At 39.4% G+C, this 20,480-nt stretch overlaps 3 protein-coding genes across 8 annotated transcripts in view; all 3 read right to left on the bottom strand.

The window, feature by feature from the left end:
• Window positions 1-18: 18 nt before the first annotated feature.
• LOC119482434 (high affinity choline transporter 1-like) lies at window positions 19-8,940 on the bottom strand. The gene is made up of 9 exons (XM_037759908.1): window positions 8,673-8,940; window positions 5,760-5,952; window positions 5,426-5,539; window positions 4,596-4,751; window positions 4,110-4,258; window positions 3,344-3,487; window positions 2,996-3,149; window positions 2,513-2,730; window positions 19-1,574 (listed from the first exon to the last, which is right to left on the bottom strand). The coding sequence occupies exons 2-9, from the start codon at window positions 5,941-5,943 to the stop codon at window positions 1,077-1,079; spliced, it is 1,617 nt and encodes a 538-aa protein (XP_037615836.1). The 5' UTR covers window positions 5,944-5,952; window positions 8,673-8,940; the 3' UTR covers window positions 19-1,076.
• A 3,742-nt stretch (window positions 8,941-12,682) lies between these two features.
• Window positions 12,683-15,841, bottom strand: LOC119483091 (tyrosine-protein phosphatase non-receptor type 23-like). The gene is made up of 6 exons (XM_037761125.1): window positions 15,644-15,841; window positions 13,960-14,963; window positions 13,736-13,841; window positions 13,365-13,603; window positions 13,090-13,248; window positions 12,683-12,938 (listed from the first exon to the last, which is right to left on the bottom strand). The coding sequence occupies exons 1-6, from the start codon at window positions 15,713-15,715 to the stop codon at window positions 12,803-12,805; spliced, it is 1,716 nt and encodes a 571-aa protein (XP_037617053.1). The 5' UTR covers window positions 15,716-15,841; the 3' UTR covers window positions 12,683-12,802.
• A 168-nt stretch (window positions 15,842-16,009) lies between these two features.
• LOC119483092 (ninjurin-2-like) overlaps window positions 16,010-20,480 on the bottom strand; it is a 38,331-nt gene continuing 33,860 nt past the window's right edge. The window contains exons 4-5 of one of the 6 annotated variants that reach the window (XM_037761131.1): window positions 20,256-20,419; window positions 16,979-17,116 (exon numbers count right to left, since the gene is read on the bottom strand). In XM_037761131.1, the coding sequence (XP_037617059.1) occupies window positions 20,265-20,419 (155 nt within the window). In that variant the 3' untranslated portion in view covers window positions 16,979-17,116; window positions 20,256-20,264. Of the gene's footprint in view, window positions 17,117-17,400; window positions 18,102-19,780; window positions 19,965-20,255; window positions 20,420-20,480 lie in introns of those variants that run through there. The other 5 variants (XM_037761130.1, XM_037761127.1, XM_037761132.1 and 2 more) reach the window with 5 other exon arrangements.

Raw genomic sequence — 20,480 nt, 5'->3', positions numbered from 1 at the left:
AAAGGTCAGAGAGGCAAATTTTTAAGACGCTTTTATTAAGCTGTAATACATATCAGATGCATAGTACACACATAAACACCTGGTTTTGAAGCTAATCTATCAGATATGTTTTTGATAAGCATGCCAGATGTCTTGGCCTAAAAAGAATCAACACAAAAAAAGAGTGTAATGTGGACCAAAGGGTTTCACGTAAAGTGATCAAAACATTAAAGGATATATAATTTGCTCACAATTGTATAATAAAATTCAAAGAAGTCGGTGATGAACAAGTTTGACAGTAGCAGATGTTCAGTAATGTCAACTGTAACTGTGAACCCAGTCAATTAATTGATTGTTTGGTCTATAAAATGACAGAAGACCTTGAAAAATGTCCATCACAATTTCATAAAGCCCAAATTAAAGTAGCTTTTTTCTTTGACCAACAGTTCAAAACCAAAAGATATTTAGTTTACTATCATATAAGCCTGAGAAAACGGGCAAATATTCACATTTGAGTTGAATTTAATTTTTTTGCATTTTTGCATTAAAAAGTTAATTAAATGATTAATCTATTATCAAATGATTATAACAAATAATTTTCTGTAGATTGACTATTATTATTTTAGGAAAGTTACCGTTAATTTGCATATTGTGTAAAATTAAAATAGACAGAGCACATGAGGAAATCTGTGTCTGCTGCATCTGTGTCCGTCTCCTTCAAAATGACTGACAGAGTGTCCCCACCCCCTGATAGTGTGTGATACTTTAAATTAGGACGCATGGCAAACATTTTAACTGCATAGGCTGCAATTGGGTGCTTTAGACTGGCGTCCCTTAGGAACCCAATACATTTCTCTTTTTGAAAAGCTCTAATTAAAGCAGAAACAGAAAATTACAGAAATGATATGAAGTCATTCGGAACAAATTGATTGACAAAGTCATGAAAAATTGGAATGATAGAATAAAGCACCTCTGAGAAATGACTTAAAGTATACGTCAGGGGTCTGCGGGGATCCCAGTCAGTAGTATGAGGGTTAAACACAACTCACTCTCAGACAGAGCACCCACATGCTGTATGAAAGTGTTCATGCTGTTCTTCATTCAGTCTCCTTTTCCTCCACATCTGTTCGGCCTGGTGCCATGTAACGTATGTTTGTGTCCGTTTCAGCGTCACTTATTCTTTTCAGCAGCCCCTTCTCAGACAGCCACACAGCAAGGTGTGACACTAGTAGAATAGTCCCGGTGGTGATGAGCATGATTGCAGTGCGAAAAGGGAACAAGCGGTATCGGTGACCATCCTCCTGTATCTTGTCCCACGGCAGGGGCAGGATGTCAGGAAGGCCTATCATGGGTTCTCCAACCAGAGTTCTCAGCATTAGTGCCAACACAAAGCCAGAGCAGGCTCCGTAGTGGTTCACCCACCGAGACAAGTAGAAGGTGCATATCACCTGGGGAGTCATCATTGAATACATGACATCTGCACTGATGATCCACAACACGTAAATGGACGTCTTTGACATGGCCAGAGCTGCTCCCATTATTCCACACAGGAGGACTGACACTTTCACCACTGCAAGAATCATTTTTTCTGATGCCTGAAATAGAGGAAATAATTTTACAACCAATCAAGTTACTTTATTAAACCAAACTGTGGATCACACTGCTGATTTCTGAGGTGAAATCAATGTACTTGTTTTGCTTGTATACTATGCAAGCATAGTTGCATCATCTACTCCAACCTCCAAGCCCTCATTGACACTGCCATCACACGCAAAGTTCTCACCATAGCACATGTCCCAAGCCACCCCCTGAGCACACGCCTCACTCTACCCCCATCCGGCCGCAGATACAGATCTCTGATCTGTAAAAAAGCACGGTACAGTAAGAGCTCTGTGCCCTCTGCCATCACTGCCCTCAACAAACTGGAGCTATAACACTCAATGGACTCATGTTCTTGTGACTTGTGACTGTATTGTGTTCCTTGTGGCTATGTTTTTCTTTCGTGATTAATGCTCTTTAATTGTTCTTATGTGTGGAAACAGATTTGTGGACATTTCTGGACATGGCTCAAGGAAAAGATTTGTCCTAATCTGTACTATTTTACAGAAACTTGGGAGTTCAATTCTGTGATTGCCTGCCTGCAACCGCTTTTACAAAGCTGAAGACCCACCTCGCTGATTTACAATACATGTCAACCTTTGGATTATCTGACAGCTTGGAAGATCTTCTCTTTCAATTTTAACACTTTTGAAGTAAAACATTTTTATACAAAAATCCATTTCATATGTAGGAGATCTAATATGAAAAACATTGTTGTGCTTAGTTCTACCTCTGGTAGAAGTATCTCAATATTTTGGGTGTCTTCCCTCTAGCATGTTACTATCCCAACAGCAAGAACAGTTAGCATTTAGCTCAAAGCATTGCCTAAATACACCCTCACAGAGCCGCTAGCATGGCTGTAAACTCTTTGACTCTTTGATCTAAAAAACAAAAATATGCAAACAATATCAGTAGTGGTCATGAAAGATTTTACCCTTTTGTAGATGATGTTTTTGAAGATATTTCGGCCCAGTAGGGAGGCGGCAGACAGAAGTGCAGAGTCAACTGATGACATCACAGCAGCAGCAAGTGCTCCCACACCAATCAGTGAGACGAAGAAAGGGCAAAGATGCTGAAGGGCAATTGGCAAGATCACACCAGCTTCGCCCCGTTCATACGGGCTGGGAGAACCGTAGGTGGTCTGGTTCCAATCTGACAGATATTAAGCACATGTAATTACAACAAACATATGAGTCACAGGGTTATATGAGTGGGATTTGTTAAGAGATTTTTGCTTGTGTAGAATACACCAATTATACAGTATAGTATCTAACATAGCAGACTCATTACTCATTTCAGCTACTCCTTTTAGGTGTAAATTGGCCTGGGTTTCTCCTACTAATAGTACTACAGAAATGCTTATTCCAAGATTGACAAAGACAGCAAAGACAACAAGAAGATAGTTGAATCTAGGTACCGGTAGAGGCAGCCACTGCCCCAATGATGAGTGACGGGAGGCCAAGTATTGGGATTAATACTGCTCCAACATAGCAGGTGATCTTAGCTTGGGTATCAGTGGCTGCAGCTAGGACTCTCTGGTAGAAAGCCTGGTAACAGATCCCTCCAATGGCCTTGGAGAGGAATAAAAAACAAGTTACTGTTGATGATGTTTAACTCAAGTGTAGGAAATGTTTTTTTAAAAGTAACGTGGTTTACATCATCACAGTGTAGTCTTTATTGATCTCGCATATTTTCTACCAGAGAGATTTTGATGGAATTATCTTTCTAAGATATGTAATTGGCGGCTGTTACAGCTTTCCATTACCACTAGCAATACGTCATCTACCCAGCGTTCTGCATCTTCCAGCTCCAGCTTGCCGATCCATGGCTCCTGATGCAGATTGGTTACTGCAGCAACAGTGATGTTGGCAGAAGAGGGGCTTGTCAGTATAAAAGGCACACAGAGCCACTGGAGTAAGGAGGAAAACAGGATACAGAGTTACAAATACCGTATATAATCCTGCATAGTTCTAGCTAGTTACCGCAACTCATGTAGACATAACTACAGCCGCATTAACTGTACAGTATTTAGCTCAAAGAACATGCTGCATTCTACTGTAACATGCTCAGAATGACGATGCCATCATGCTGATGTTTAGCAAATATAATGTTTACTATGTTACCCATTTGCTAATTACAGATTGTACAGATTGAAATGGAAAAGATAGCACTTAAGGAGAAGTTAAGGGATCAACAAAGTAATTCTAATTCATCAGAAGGTGACCATGAATGTCTGCACTAAATTCCATGGCAAGCCAATAAATAGTTTTCAAGACATTTCACCTAAAACGACAAATGCCAACCTGATAGTGGAGCTAGAGGAAAAGGATGGGATTACCTAAGTCAGCATGCATCATCCTCTGGGGACCATGAATGGTTGTACAAAAATGTCATCCATCCAATAGTTATCGAGATATTTCTGTCTGGACCAAAATGACCAACTTACATACCGATACTGCCTTGCCTATAGAGCCACGCCGCCATGCGTGTGTTAAATGCTTTGAATTTGACTAAAAGTGTAATGTTTGTACCAAGCCAATGAGCATGAAGCTAAGCTGGATGACATCAGTGTAGGCCACAGAGTACAGTCCTCCCATTAACGTGTAAAGGACTGCCACAGAAGCAGAGATGACCACAGCCAGCGAGGAGGAGATGTCCATGACCACGCTTACCGTCCCTCCTGTAACCACAAACATGTATGCAGAGTGAGGCATGCACAAGTTTCACAAAACTCAAACTCAGGTGCTGAAGCAACAACTAAAATTTATTGTAATGTAATCTCACATTTCACAACGAGACTTCTCCTTAAGTGAAACTCTTTACATAATGTTGTCAGACACTTATGATAAAAATCAGAGCCTGATTTTAGAAATTGTTGTCTCTATTAGTCAGTTAGACACAAAGACATGGGAAAAAAGGGTCCTGGTTGAAAAATACTGAAGTTACCCTTTAACTTGATTATAAGAAATTCATTCATTGAAATTCATTCGTTGATTAAGTTGTTGTTTCTGACTTACCCAGTGAACCAAGAATACATGCTATCCACACGATATCGCTTATGAGAGAGGGAATAAAAAGAACAGCAGCTACAGCGTTGCCATATTTCTCCTGAAATGGGTCCATGAAGGTGACATATTTCTTCGCCCGAACAGTTGTGACAAAGAAGAGTGCACCTGAAGTCACACAAAACGGAAACATTTAAACTTTGAACATTTGTTTCATTTTGAAGTAAAGAGTTTTGGATCTGACTTATTAATCACCAGTAAAATATTTCCATTTATAGTGGTTAAATGATGATGTCCTTATATATGTTAATGTGTAGTAGTGTAAAATAATGAAACTATGGTATTTTTTGTAAAATTCTTAAAAGGAAGTCTACTGACAAATATTAGACAAAAATATTAGTTATTTATACACTCAGGAATAGAAAGGTTTCACTATGTGTGAGCCCTGCACTCGGGGAAACACGAGAGCAGAGGATATTATTGATTGTATAAAATGTAAACAGCTGCTGCAAAATGGATATAGGGGAAGCACTGTTCCATCATAAGATGTTGTGGATCACCTCTCAAGGTGACACACGTCAGTTGAGTAAACAGTCCTTCAATGTGGCCCAGGACGCATTCGCGTACACACTGCTAAAAGAATGTGGCCATATGCGGCTCTCACCACCTCTGAACGTGGTCTGAGTGATCGGATCTCAATGCATCTTGGGTGCATTCACACCTGTACTTAGAGCTGTCCGCTTGTGATCGGATCACCCAAGACGCATGTTAATGCCAAGTCTGAACAGGGCCTATTATGTATCACCAGTTAATAGTAAGCTGTTGTATTTGACCTCACTCACCTATAATCAGGCTCATGGCCATGCCAATGGTTCCAATGGCCCACACCAACCCCTTTGTTGGATCGTAGACCACTTCAGCAATCCCCAAAATATAGCCTCCTCCCACCCAAGTGGCTGCAAAACATCAGGACAAATACAGGCAACGAGAAAGAAAATGAATCCAACTTAACTTAACCAATTGTTAATTGATGTAATTAAATTCATTCAAATCAAAATTTTGAGGCCACTGATTACAAAATAAATGTCCCGGAATAATTTGTGATTACAAACATTTAAGGCCCAATTCAGTGACTATGATCATCTATGATGTTATTATCATCATCATTATTGTTACCTGTCATAGTAAAGATGCCGACCCAGATGTTTAGGTTCCGCCCTCCAACCATTGTAACTTCACTGCGGTTCCCAGTGCACTTCTTCTCTTCACGTTTGGACTTCCTGGATGCCCAGATACCTGTACCCAGTACGATCATGTAAAACACTCCGATGGACAGCAGTTCTGGCCAATTTACCGCCATCCTCAGTGTCTGTGGGGAAAGGACATCAAACTCACACAAATTCATATACTGTATCTCTTTTCAGCGAATGCTGTACATTGAGCATGCCTTGCTTGCAGCTAGTATATACGGTCATATAAATAAATATAAATTTCATTTTGCAGGTTTGGACCTCTTAAAACATGGGCCCTATGGGAAGTAAAACACAGATAAAATTATGTAAAATATGCTTATAGCTTTTGTAGCTAAGAAAAATGGTGTTGTGCATCAGTATTAGCGCATACTACGAAACCATTCTGCCACTTTGGATTTAATCCAATAAACAAGCTGTCAAAAGTTCTGTGAATCTACACTTGATTGTTCTTCCTCAACGACCGGTTGTGTGTCTCAGTAAACTGAATTTGAATTGCAAAAACTGAATGTGGAGGAATATAGAGAGTTGAATTTTCAGTGAGGGATCAAATACAGTTTTAGAGTAACTGAATTTGGTAACACTTTATAATTACCATAATTTATAAATGGTGAATTGATAGTTAATTAAACTTAGTTAATAGTTATTTTACTGTTAACAAACAATGAAATGATAATTAATAACGTTTACTAATTATTACCTCCGCCAAGGCCGAAGGCATAGGAAGGAGGTTATGTTTTCACCGGCGTTGGTTTGTTGGTTTGTTTGTTTCTTTGTTTCTTTGTCCGTTACCAAGATTACTCCAAAAGTCCGTGATGTATTTGGCGACTGTAGATTCTGCATTTTTTCCACATTAAACTCGGTGAAATTACAGTTGAGTTTGACCAAAGCACACTTGGTGATTGTTGGAAAGAGTAACGACGACGGTTTAGGTGAGTTTTATTTTGTTTCTGTCCAGTTTGAATGAAGTGTTATACGATGCTCCGCTGCGTACAGCTGATCTCAACATAAACAAAAATACAGGTGGATGATGGCGCAAGCTGAACGGAGAGGGGGGGCAGAGGTCTGCGCTCTCCGAGTGCCATTCTAGTTAGTAATGATATAATTCATATTATTTTTTAACAGTTTATTGTTGCACAAATTCTAACATTTTATATATTATAAATATTTGTTAATGATTAAAATATTATTTGTAAACCTTAAAGAAATTGTTTGTAAAACATATATAATCATTACATAGATAGATATTTGTAAGTCTTTGTTAATGGTTGATAATTGGTTTGAAAATCGTCTATAAAGATTATTTGGATGGCTATTACAAAGTTGCAACTGATGATCATAATCTATAAACAATATTTAGATAGATACTTAAAAAGTTGGTTTCTGGTCCACCTGTCCTTTAAATCAAATTCTATTTTATTAATGTTTTTAATGTTATTGTTGATAAACATGCTCCTTTTAAGAAATGTAGGGTAAAAGCCTGGTCCAGTCCATGGTTTACCACTGACTTAACTGAGCTTTTTAGTTCTAGAAACAGCGCCTGGGCTCAAGCTAGACGGTCCAAAAAACCCTCCAGCTTATACTGCTATATGCTAAGAAAGGTCATGTCTGACTACTGCTACTCTTTCACCAGCTCCTCTCATGATCAAGTGTTAAATCAATATCGAAAAATAACAGCTCCTTTCAACTAATATTGACAATGGGCACAGTCTATTGACAGACCCTAAAGACATTGGCGCTGCCTTTAACATTAATTTTTCTGCCTCTGAGCATCTTTTTGAAAACAGTGAGTTGAATAATAACCTCGAGCCACAGACTGAAGAATAGGGTAATGCTCCTCCACAAAGCTCCAGCATGTGCTCTTTAAAGTCTTAAGGAAGTTACCCATGCTCTTCTTACTATTGATACTAGGAAATCTGATAATTTGGATGCTGTTTTTCCTAAAGCTCTCAGTGCCACTGATTGCAGAATGCATAACTCATAGCTTCAACTTGGTTGTCCAAGTTAGTTTACTGTACTCACTCCCTATCTTTTTCTGTCTTGGCTAGGTCTCACTTGTAAAAGAGGTTTTAATCTCAATGTGACTTTCTAATTTAATAAAGGTTATATATAAGCTACATAAACTTTACTTCTATTTGCTTGCCACTTGCATAATAATAATTTATGCAACTTGCGTTGTGAGCGCATAGGGCCGCCTGGACCTTTTATAAGCTCTCTTGGGGGAAGTTTCAAGCACTCTTGGGGGCCCTCTGGTAGACACTGGGGCCCTAAGCAGCCACTTAGTTTGCTTATGCGTTAGGCCGGCTCCGATTACCTTCAATTCAATTTATATTTATATACCATCAAATCATAACAGACGTTATCTCAAGAGACGCTTTTCATAAAGAGCAGTTTTAGACGGTACTCTATAATTTATAGACCCAACAAGAGATCCCCCATGAGCGTGCATTCTTATGCAACTGTGGCAATAAAAAACTCCCCTTTAACGAGTAGAAACCTTGGGCAGAACCCGGCCATCGACCTCGACCGGTGGCCATCTGCCTCCATTCAGTTTCAAGTTTATTGGAATTTAGTTCCAAACGAATAAATTATATTTCAAATTATGCTATTGTGATCGATAAACCCTGCTTGGGTTTATTGTTATACCAGTATTGGTCTGAATTTCTTCCATTAAACATACAATATAACCCCTAAAATACTAAATTCAAACTTAGAGCAAATAAATAATGACAAAGAAAAGAAACCCTGTTGCTTGACATTCTTACTTTTCTTTCAAGATAATAATTTTTAGTATGTTTTCTCTCATAATAATTATCAGAATGATATTTTTTTTAATTACCTGTATTGCCTTTAGAAAATGCTGAGATGGGTAGAAGTTTGAGTAGAGGTCCTCAAAGCCAGCTCACAACGGAGTGGAGGAGCGGTGAACACTTTTCTGGAAGTAGAAGAGACTGGGTGTAGTTTTCACCCATTTTGCCCAACACGTACACCAAGAATTACTATAGCCTCACCCTAACTCCACATAGACATCAATCAATCAAAGTCAAGTGTCATACTAGTGTCAACAATTCAGATATCAAGACAAAACACAGAGAGGCCTGGAGTTAATTTTGACAAAGATTGATTGCTTGTGTTTAAAGATGCTCTATTTCCATTGACTACAATGGTTCACATGAGAATAGAATTAAAAATACTGTCAAAAATGCATTTTTTTTAGATAAAATTCTGAAATTTACCAAGCTTCATCTACCGTGACATCAAAATTTTGCCATTTATTTTCATGAACATGGGAGTTTTATTTAGCGAGAATTTGCAGTAGCTGCTACTTAAACGTTTTGATGCACTGTGAGCTCAATGTTTGATAATCAAGAAATCTGGCTGGATCGTTTGTGGAGGACAGTCTGAAGATGAAGCGTAGCAAGTTTGGTGTAAATCGAGCAAAAAAAAATGTGGGACAAGATATAGGTTTGATAAGTTTCACAGAGTGATGGACTTCATAATTCATGCTAGGAACAACATTTCTGCTCTCTTGGGCCTAAATCAAGAAAAAAATCGAGATTACACAAGATATACCCTGAGGTATCGCAACGCATATGAGGGAACTTTGTTCCACTTTCTATGGTCATGCCCCAAAATTTAACTATTTTGGAAGACTAGATTTTAATTTTTGTCAGAGGCATATGCTGCCACAATGAAGCCAGATCCATTGTTGGGCATTCTCCGTGCCACATCGAATAAGGCCCATAAATACCGATCACAGGCAGTTTAATTATGTATGGTATTATTGAAAAAAAAGCTATGCTTCAGAGGTGGAAAGAGGTTAAAACCTTTATGGATAATATTGGGCGATGACCTGGCCTGTATTGGTTTTATGTCACCTCACTTGACACTTGACGTGTGAGTGCTGTCTCTTGGACTGTAAGTAAGTCATATTGTATCAGGCTTTGTTCCAATGGAATAATACCAGGTTGGTGAGAAAGATTCCCTTTAGGCATGTACTTTAATTTCTTAACTCTAGTTCTGTTTACATTGAACAACCACTAATGGGTTTCACTATTGCTCAACGCCATTGAGGCGCCATCCTCACCACCCTGACACATATCTTTGCACTCACATCCCAATCAGGAAGTAGCAACCATAAAACAGCACATCCACTCTATTACCCTGAAATACTGTAATTTACAGCATTGTATTATCTGATAGATGCCTCTTCCTACCTTTTCTTTATTTGCTGTGAAGTAGACAACATGAACTCATCAGCACTCCATTAAAACTCAGACTTTTTCATTCACGATACCGATAGCGGTACCTGGGCTTTGGGTATCGGCCGATACTGAGTACCGATCCGCTACCAGTGTTTAATTAATAAGCTGTATGCATCACTGTGTGGAAGTGACTGGGATCATTCTTTTATGTTTAAAGCAACATCAGGCTTGACTTATACATTGCTTTTCTAACTTTGTAAAACAAAATGTAGCAAATAAATACATAGATATAAATTTAGTGTATTGCCATTTATTATTAAAATAATAAATAACCTTTTTAATGCACCATTACCTCATGAAAGTATGGAAAAGGAGGTATACAGAACGGCTATCCCGTTCATATTACATTTCATCATGTGCAGTATGTAGTGTGCAAAGCTGTCAAAAGCAAATGTGTTACCCTCTATGGAATAAACTGAAAGATAAGTGTATTTAACACTATTCTATTTTTATTTTTTAAGCTATCAAGTTATGTTAGCATAAAATAAGCTAGTATTAAAAGGGACTGTATGCTACTTTTTACACGTATAAATCATTTTTTATTGCCAATGTGTGAACAGATTTTAACTTAACCTAAAAAATTTGACCTTAAGCGACTTTCTGGATTTCCTCTGTCAGCCTGGAGACTGCTTTTACCGAAAAGCAACCAGAGGCTGGCGGCCCTCCAGCAACCAGGGAAATCCTACCAAGACATCACATGCTTGCAAACTAAACAACTTGAGGCCAAATACTACTCTCTTCCAACATCCACCAAAAACAAACTCCATAAAAGTAACCACAGTTAACCAGCCAGAACAGAACAAAAAAAAAACTTTTGCGGGATACTCCCAAAAATGTCAATCCCAATGCTAAATACCAAAGGCACCTAAATCTGTACTCCTAAAATGTGCTTAACCTCAATTTAGCAACAACAAACCACAAGGGTGACAAACCAGATTGGTCAAAATGTTATGTTCGTGGACTCAACAATAGTCTCTTTAAGGTGTAACAAAAATAATTTATTTATAAATATGAAACTAAGGTGGTAAATCCAAAAACGAGCATAGACAAAAAAAGTCAAGAATTAATCAACTAAGTAAGAGAGCCTGAATACGTCTTGTACCACTGAGGCGACGGAACGATCTGGCGATGACTGGCAGGAAGACCGGGGTTGATATACTGCAGGTGTGTGTGATGGTAGGTTAATTGCTGTCAGCTGCAAATCTGTTGAAAATCAGCTGAAAATCTCCCTTTTTTATAATATGGGACCTTTAAGTCATTTGCGTTGTGTTGGCAGGAAGTCTAACAATGACACGTTGGTGAGCAACAACACATACTGGGAGTCGCACAGAGACCCTGGCTTCAGTAAAATGGACTTCCTTGTGTTGGTGTGACCTCTGGATTTAACCAAACCTCTTCACTACAACTCATCATTGAGAGGGAAGTATAAAACTGGACTGAGACCAGTCTCCAAGTGTCCTGACCTGTCATGGTAACCCAAACCTATATGGACTTCCTCTTGTTGGTTTTGTTTCTGTTGTTAATTACGTTTCTCCTTAAGGGTACATTTTATTCTCTCATTATCATAGCTATAATTGACACAGTGTGTCAGTGTAGACCAAAGATTCATATCATCATGTTCTGTTGCATCTCAGCATTTACCGTGGTGCCTTTTATGCAGTGCCTCGCTCAATCAACTGCTGTAGCAGTTATGCAAAAACACTTTTATTCAGAGACTTTAAAAACTTGTGTGAATGATGTTAGTATGATATGTGGACTTCACTGGAGAGACAAAGGATCAGGGCTGGAGGTGAACTTGTTCAAAAGGTCAACACCTGCTCAAGTATTCCTCCTTCCAGTCAGCGTCATGACTTAAAACAGAAGCTGATCAGAGGTTGTAATTATAAAAGAGGGACTTTAGCCTTTTTCAGTATGCTGCCTTGTTACAATGAGTCATGACTATCATAGGACTGTGGATAATGTTAATCAATGGGGAAAACGGCAATAATACCCCATGTTCAAAGAAGAAAATAAATTGTACAATGGATGGACAGGTTATAGTATGTCACACTTTGTTTTTGTATGTGTAAGGCAAATAAGTCTCTCCCAAAGTAATGATCATCAAAAAAAGTGTTCTTTTTTTGAGATAGTTTTAAATGAAAGAACAACAACATGAAACATTAGTGTCATTAGACATGTAGTTTAATTCAAAGCAACACCATTAACCAGCAAAGCAAAGCCTCACAGAACTGTTTGCTGTTGAAATAAAATTAGTAATGTGCAATATGTCATCAATCAAGACAATTAAAAGCACAGTGGGAAAAACCGGTGCACCCAGAAAAAAAACCCACGCTGGCACAGGGAGAACATGCAAACTCCACACAGAAAGGCAAGGGGCCTGTTTCACTAAAGCAGAATAAATAAATCCAGGATAAGAGAGAAAGCGAGGGTCGACCTAGTCTAGTCAGCTCATCCTGGCTTAATGCGTTTCACAAAGGCAAAGCCAGGCTGAGGAGGGGCGACTAGGTTGCACAGAATAAATCTCCATGGTAACTTATATGCCACTGCTTTCGTGAAGCCGAGTCAAGGCTAAACTGAGGCAGGATAACTGGAAAACCTCGGCTTAATCAGTTATCTTGGTTTTGTGAAACAGGCCCCAGGTTCTCACTGATACCTTCTTCCTGTGAGGTGACAGAGTTCACCTCTGCACCACCATACCAGCTCTTCATTTTGTTCTTTTGCTCAATTTTGCCAAGACCTTCTGCAAGGGAATCCTGTCTTTGTTGTCGAGGACCTCTTCCACTATTTCCAAGAACTCCGGCTTGTTGGCGAGTCCTTGGAGCATCTTCCGTCCATGGTGTCTGTGCAGAAATACATTTCCCAATTAGCGCTTTAATTTATAAGCACAATGCCCAGAAGGTTATACAATTCTGACAAAGATTGAACAAACAAACGTTTGTAATTTTCACAGGAATTACAAACTATAATACCGTGCAAGACTTGGTAACCCACCTGACATCTGAGGCAGCATCCAATGCCATCTTAGCGATAGCACCAAGGAATTGCTTTGCGAAGGTATCCTTTTCTATCAAGATCTCATCCTCTCCAACGATGTCCATCAGACGGTGAAGGTGCTGTGCTGCGCTGCCTCTCACTGTAGCATTACGGTGGCTGAGGAAGGACAAAGACACGAGAATGTCAGACAAATCCTGCAACCATGTGTTCATTTCATTTACTTTAAATGCTACTGCTACACTTCCTACTGAATTCGGATCAAATTCTCTTACATCAGCCCAATGAGTAGAGCATTCAGTATTCTATCAGGGCTGCAGCCCTCCTCCACCAGCGCGTCCAAGGCGAGGTTAGCCTTCTTGTTAAAGAAGGCGCTGGTCGTCGTAGTAAACCTCAGCAGCAGGGCCTTGCCTATCGTGTCTAACATAGGGTCCATGGCGTTCCCCATGCGAAGGTGGAGCTCTCTTATGGCGTCCATTGCACCACTCGCCACAGCACTGCGCAGGTTCTTTAGCTAGATAGTAAATAAGTACATCAGTCAATACTTCTGCGTACACAGTACAGGTACATGCCCAAGTAGGACAAATGATAATTGTATGCAACATATACAAAGACACAGAAACAAAGAGGGAAATGTTTACGATACCTCTTTTGTGACGGCATCGCAGACTTCAGGAAGTTTGGTCATCAGTAGTTCTGAATGGTGCTGTGCTAGAGCGCGAACAGTTTCCAATGCATCCACTTTCTTCAGCCTATGTTTCGATGACAAAAATGATTGAACTGTATTAATCACTGCTTTAGGAACAACAAACTATTGTGCCCCTGCTGGTTCAAATCTATCTCTACACTTTTGTAGTGTCGATGTCTTACCAGTCATCTGAGTCCAGCTCATCCAAGCAGAGGGACAGGCGCTCATTAGGTTGGGGCAATGGCCTCAGGTCCTTTTCAACCTCAACAGCCATTGGAGGGCGCAGGATTGTCCACTGGCGAGGTCCTGTTCTTCTGGGCGGGGCAGGTTTTTGTGAAGGAGCCGGATCCTTGGTTTTCACCCCCGAGGTCCTATGGCTAGTTCCTCTTCTGCTTGACGGGGCAGCTTTTGATGGAGAAGCCGGAACCTCGGTTGTCACTGGCGAGGTCCCATGGCTAGGTCCTCCTCTGCTTGGCGGGGCAGGTTTTAGTGGAGAAGCCGGAACCTTGGTCGTCACCACCAAGGTCCTATGGCTAGGTCCTCCTCTGCTGTGCGGCACAGGTGTTGATAGAGGAGCCAGAACATTGGCTTTCACTGCCAAGGTCCTATGGCGAGGTCCTCCTCTTCTGGGCGGGGCAGGTGTTGATGGAGGTGCCGGAGTCATCCCACAGTTCCCACACAGAATGTCATCAAACCTCAAAAATAACAGCGAACCTGCTTTAACAGGTGCTGCTGCTGCAGGAGGACGTCTCACAAGCGCTGGGATGCGAGACGGTCTACTGGTTGCTACTGCTCTAAGTGGAGGAAGAGGAGTAGGAGTAGGAGTAAGACGAGGAGTAGGAGAAAGAGGAATAGGAGAAAAATGAGGAAAAGGAGGAGGAGAAAGAGGAGTAGGAGAAGAAGTAGGCAGAAGCGGTGGTGAAAGACGAGGAGAAGTAGTAGAAGAACTAAGAGTTGGAGAAGGAGTGGTCCTGGGTGTCCAACCCTTGTTGTTCACTTCTAAAAGGGATTTGCTGTCATGCTTGGCGGACAATCCCAATCTCTCCAGAACAGCGTTGGATCTGGATTTGTTAGCAGCATGCAGCCTCTCTGCACTTTGATAGAGTGCAGCCAATTTAGCTCTCTCAATGTCCATGATTTTGGACTGACTGCTGTAGCAAGATGGTCCTCTGCGGCTCTTTGGTGGCTGTGAAAAAAATATACACATTTGTGACACTTTATAATAACCCTAATTTATAAATTGATAGTTAATTAAACTTAGTCAATAGTTCTTTAACTGTTAACAAACAATTAAATGATAATTAATAATGTTTACTAATTATTAGCAATGCTATAATTTCTGTTAACAATTACATTCTGATTACATTGGTAAACTATTGTTGCACACACATTTTATATTCTATATTAAGTTTTTGTTAATAATTACCAAATATTAATACATACATATTTATAAATTCTATAAATTTGTAAAGCTTTAAGAAATCATTTGTAAAACATCTATTAGCATATGTAGATAAATGGACCAGAAACCAATTATTAACCATTGACAAAGCATTAACTATGTATCTAAATAATGTTTATAGATGCTTTACAAAGTAGTTATTAACCATATAACAAGGTATTATAATCATCAGTTGCAACTTTATAGTAGTCATCCAAATAATGTTCATAGACGGTTTACAAACCAATTATTAATCATTGAGAAAGTGTTACAGATATCTGGTCCATGTATATATGTAATGTTTGCAGATGCTTTACAATTGATTTCTTAAAGACTTACAAATAATTTCGTAATCATTAACAAATACATGCTACCGACATTTGTATAGACTCAACATTTGTGTAGTATAATTTGAAAATACTTACATCAAGTTCTGCATAGCCGTTCCCTCCTTTGCACTGTTGTAATAAATTGTTCCATACGTCGGGTTGAGCCATGACTATCAGGAAAAATGCCACAAAAATGTCGCAAAAATTGTGGAACAGAAACTGAATGCTTTCACTCGATAGCCGTAGTCTCTAAGACTGAATCTGGAATCTCTCCAGACCTTTAAGGTGACATCACAACAGAACCATGGAACATTCTGATGACATTGTAGAATTCTATATGCAAATTAGACCGGATCTGGACTCTCTCTGTGCTCTACACATAAACCTGTTTTGAGTGATGTCACTGTAGAATTCTGAATTCTGATGACATCATAGATTTCCATATTCAAATTAGGCATTATATGAATTTCTTTATTTTATTCTTTTAAGTGATGTTAAAGCATTGTTGATGATCAAAATATACCTCAACTTGATACTAGTTCTTGGCACAAATTTAATCATTAAACTCTATTTTCCCCAAGCAACATTGCAGATTTTTATCACCACATTTCCAATTTTCCTCGCTTTTATCAGCCATTTACCATCACCCTGTATATGAATCATGTATAAATGACTAGATTAATTATGTTCCATATTATTATAACGTCATCATAATATGATCCAAAATGGGATAAGACTCTTGACTGGGAATCTACAGTATATGTGCAGGTGTGTCCTCAACTCAAGTCACATAGCCGGTTCAGGTTCCATGTGTCTTTGTATAAATTGTATCATTTTGAAAGAAATAACTCTAATAACTAAATATTGTGTTTCTTAGGTTTAAGACCTGGGACCACTTTGGGATGAAAAAATGATCAGCTAATTTAATATAATGCATTCTTATAGATGTAACAACCCCACCCATTTGTACCCAAAGACTATATATTTAGTATGATAAGGAAAAAATGCACCAACATTTGTTCTGATTGGCTAAAAGTCTTGAAATTTGATATGGACATACTTTGGCCAAGTATACAACATTACAACTCTGGAATTTTTGGATCATTTGAAAAATCACACTTTTATTATTCGTCAAAATCATGATTTTTTTTTTTAAAAATTAGGAAAAACCCTAACATGTTTATTAAATGTTTTTCATAAGAGGTGTCACTGTTAACAAGCAATTTCTGTTTCTTACATTTAGTCCCTTTAACATGCAACACATTTACAACAGTTATGTTAAAAAAACAGACCAAATGTTAAGGTCAAGAATGAATGCAAAAAGTCCAATCTATGTATAGTATGTATGTAAGTTATGAGCTATGGCGAGTGTATAATAATCAGCACAAGTGTGTTTATGTGTGTGTCAGTGAATGCGCATCATGAGCCATGGGAAGTGTCCAGTTCGCTGCATGCCGAAGGTGCTGATGAAGAAGTTGAGGACAGTGGTGATGAAGACGATGGTGGTCGTTACGTTGTTCAGGTAATCCAGACGACTCTGCAGGGTGGAGTTATTCAGGTCCCGACGGCCTGTGATACACACACACACACACACATACACGTACACAGTAGAAAAAGAGGGTTCAAACTACACTTGGTTCTGACACACTGGCCTGGATACACTACATTTTGATTCCTTTAAATTAAATGGACAAACTAAAGGACCACTTCCTTCAAACACTGACATCTTCACATGCACTGACACACACATTGCCACCTGATATTACTATGCAATCACTATGTTCATTCCAGCTGACCATTAACAGTTACCGACCAACCAATCTTCAGCAAAAAAACACAATAAACATAGCATCGCCTTCTGTTAAATCACTACATTTTATTCAGCTTTCTGGTGGAGTGGAGAATGTGTACATATTAGCAGGATATCTCTTATTTATATTACCCTGTTTTTTTTTGTCTTTGTTTTTTGTAATTTTTTATGTCAAACAAGTTTTTAAAATAAATGATATAAAACATTTTTTTCCAACAAGGGCTTGTAAAACAGTTTCAAATACACATAATGGAACACATGCACAATTTTTTGCACAAGCACGTTATTGCAGCAAAGAAAATAATGCATATTTACATAGATATTGGTTAAAGTGAAAATATTTTAGTTAGATTACAGTGTGAATCACAAAATCACAAAAGCGTGAATGATAAATAAGACAAGCTGTTGCAGAATTGCATATTTCAACTTTGAATCAACAAGTTTATAAATGTGTGTGCAGATGAGATACTCGTGAAAATGGTGTGTGTGTGTGTGTGTGTGTGTGTGTGTGTGTGTGAGTGAGTGCATGCATGCACAGGTTGCAATGTGTGTGTGAAATGTGTTTGATGTGTGAGTGTCAGAAGTGGAGTCGAGCCAGCAGCCAGCGGAAGAAGCCAGTCCTCTTTGAGCCGAAGAAGCTGACGAAGAAGTTAACCACCGTGGTGACGAAGATGACGCCTGTGGCGAGGTTGTTCAGGTAGTCGAGGCGTTTCTGATTGGACACCACGTTCAGGTCCCTGCGGGCTACAACACACACACACAAACACACACACACACACACACACACAAACAGACACACAAACACACAATTTCAAACACTTCAAACACACTTCCACCCATACACACTCCTACATTTGATGCATGCATACGCATACAAACATACACTCACAATTACCTCATACCAACAAACATACAGTATAGCGATAGTTCAGTCACACGCCCTCCAGCCTCTAGTCTAGTTTATGTGACCTTTTGACCCTCACTCAACAAATACAATGTACTGTAATATTACCGTAGAGCAACGACCCCCCCAAGCTGCTCCAATCAGAGTAAGCTGCTCAGCAACACAGACTTTGGATGCACTTGTCAAATAAAATGTTTTGTAAGGTATATTTTTCTGAAGGGACATTTTGAATCTTGTTTGGTTTTACTGCTCACTTCCACTTATGTCAGAAAGTTTTGAACCTGCGGAGCTCCAGGCGGGACAAGCAAGTGGTGTAAGTGATGAGGCGGAGACACCAGTCAGTCACTACAAACACAAGTTTTAGATGTGGCATGCATAAAGTCATCGCAAGACAACTGGACGGAAACACACTCTAGGTAGTGCATGCAAATTGAGGTAAAAAAGATCGTTTGATCGTTCGATTGTTGCAGAAAAAGTGACTTTCTCATTCACTTCAATACAACTGGAGTTTTTATGAAGCTGATATCTAGCTGCCAATAGAGGTTCAGCATCTTAAAGCCATAGTTCAAAATTTGGGGGAATACTATATGCTTTCTTTCCAAGAATACTCTCATACTTTTACTGTAAAAATGAATAAAAATGAATGCTGAAGCGAACTCCCAGTGTGAATTTTTGTATGTATATAAGTGTTAAGGTGTGTCACGCTACAGTAATAAACTGCATTTCGTTCAGCAACTGTGCATGAATGGATAAAGATTTAAAACTGCTTCTGTAGGATTTTTAAAATATCTGTACGTTGGCGCCATCTAGTGGTTGGATGAAGAACTTATTGTACTGTAACAAAATTCAGTAATATTACAATTACAGCCTTCTAACTCTCCCTCCAAAAATTGGTTTCCATTCTTGTGCACACCTCAGCTGCAAACCTGAATCCTATTTATAGTGTTCAAGCTCTGATTTCTAAGTGATCTAATTGGTTACAGGTGATTTCACAGGTGCATTCTGGGTGCAGGTGATTAATAATGAGTGTGGTGTTTCAACGGCAGTGTTTAGCTAAACAGCACACACAGGCTTTTAGTTTTGAATGATGTGTCTAATGTAGATAATCGTGTGTTATTTGCAAAAAGTGGGTTTTAGAATTTCAAACTTGGTGTAAAGCAGACAACGTGCTCATGGTTTAGTATACCTGGTTAATAGATAGGCTACATGAGTTAATGGTATCAATAATTGTACCAGTTATAGCATAGATAATGATGTGCTAATGCACTCTGCCAATGTTAGCCGCACAGGTTTTTTACGTCAAACGTAACGTTTTAGTAACGTACGTATATCTCCTTCCAACCTCTCCGGTATCACTATTACACCACGGTTAACCACGACTAGCTCCAAATCCACGCAGAGCTGGATAGTTTGCTACGTTATGATTGGCCAGTCTGCGTTCGAGGGGCGGGACTTAGCGAAGGGTCAGTTGCAAAAAAACGGTAATGTTCGTTTTTTGTGTACGGATGTACGTACGTACAGTGTGTGAACGGGTCATAGAATGAAACGCTGAAGCAGCCACCGCAGGAAGCAGCTGCGTTGTGTGCCGAAGGCGGCTTTGATGATGTTGACGATGAGGGTGAGGAAGATGATGGCCGTGGTCAGATTGTTCAGGAAGTTTAACAACCGCTGCCAAGAGGCGAGGAGGGTCAGCTCACAACGAGCTGCACACACGCGCACACACATACATACATCACACACACAGACAGACAAACAGACAGAAACACACAGACACATCTAGTTGGTCCTCTGGTCCGGTCCACTCATTCTGAATGTACAGAAATACTGTAGTTGATTAGTACTTTAAGTAGAACAATAAGTTACACCTCTTTATGTTTCTGTGTGTGTGCGTGTGTGTGTGTGTGTGTGTGTGTGTGTGTGTGTGTACAGAGTCTGGTCCTATATGTGTGTGAGAATCTTTCCCTACTTTTCTACATATTAGAATCACTCCCTACGTCACAAAGTCAGAAATGCATCCTGGCAAAGAGGCCGGTGCGCTCCATCCCGAAGACGGAGATGAAGATGTTGGAGACGAAGATGAGGAAGATGATGACGGTTGTGGTGTTGTTAAGGCTGTCCAGGCGCTTCTGGTTGGCCTCCTCGGTGACGTCTCGCCGAGCTGCAACAAGCGCACACACGCACACCAAAAAATAACAACAAAACAAAAATAACAAAGTACA

The sequence above is a fragment of the Sebastes umbrosus genome, chromosome 23 (assembly GCF_015220745.1).
Source record: "Sebastes umbrosus isolate fSebUmb1 chromosome 23, fSebUmb1.pri, whole genome shotgun sequence".
Lineage (NCBI taxonomy): Eukaryota > Metazoa > Chordata > Actinopteri > Perciformes > Sebastidae > Sebastes > Sebastes umbrosus.
This window is presented reverse-complemented; position numbering and strand designations above follow the sequence as displayed.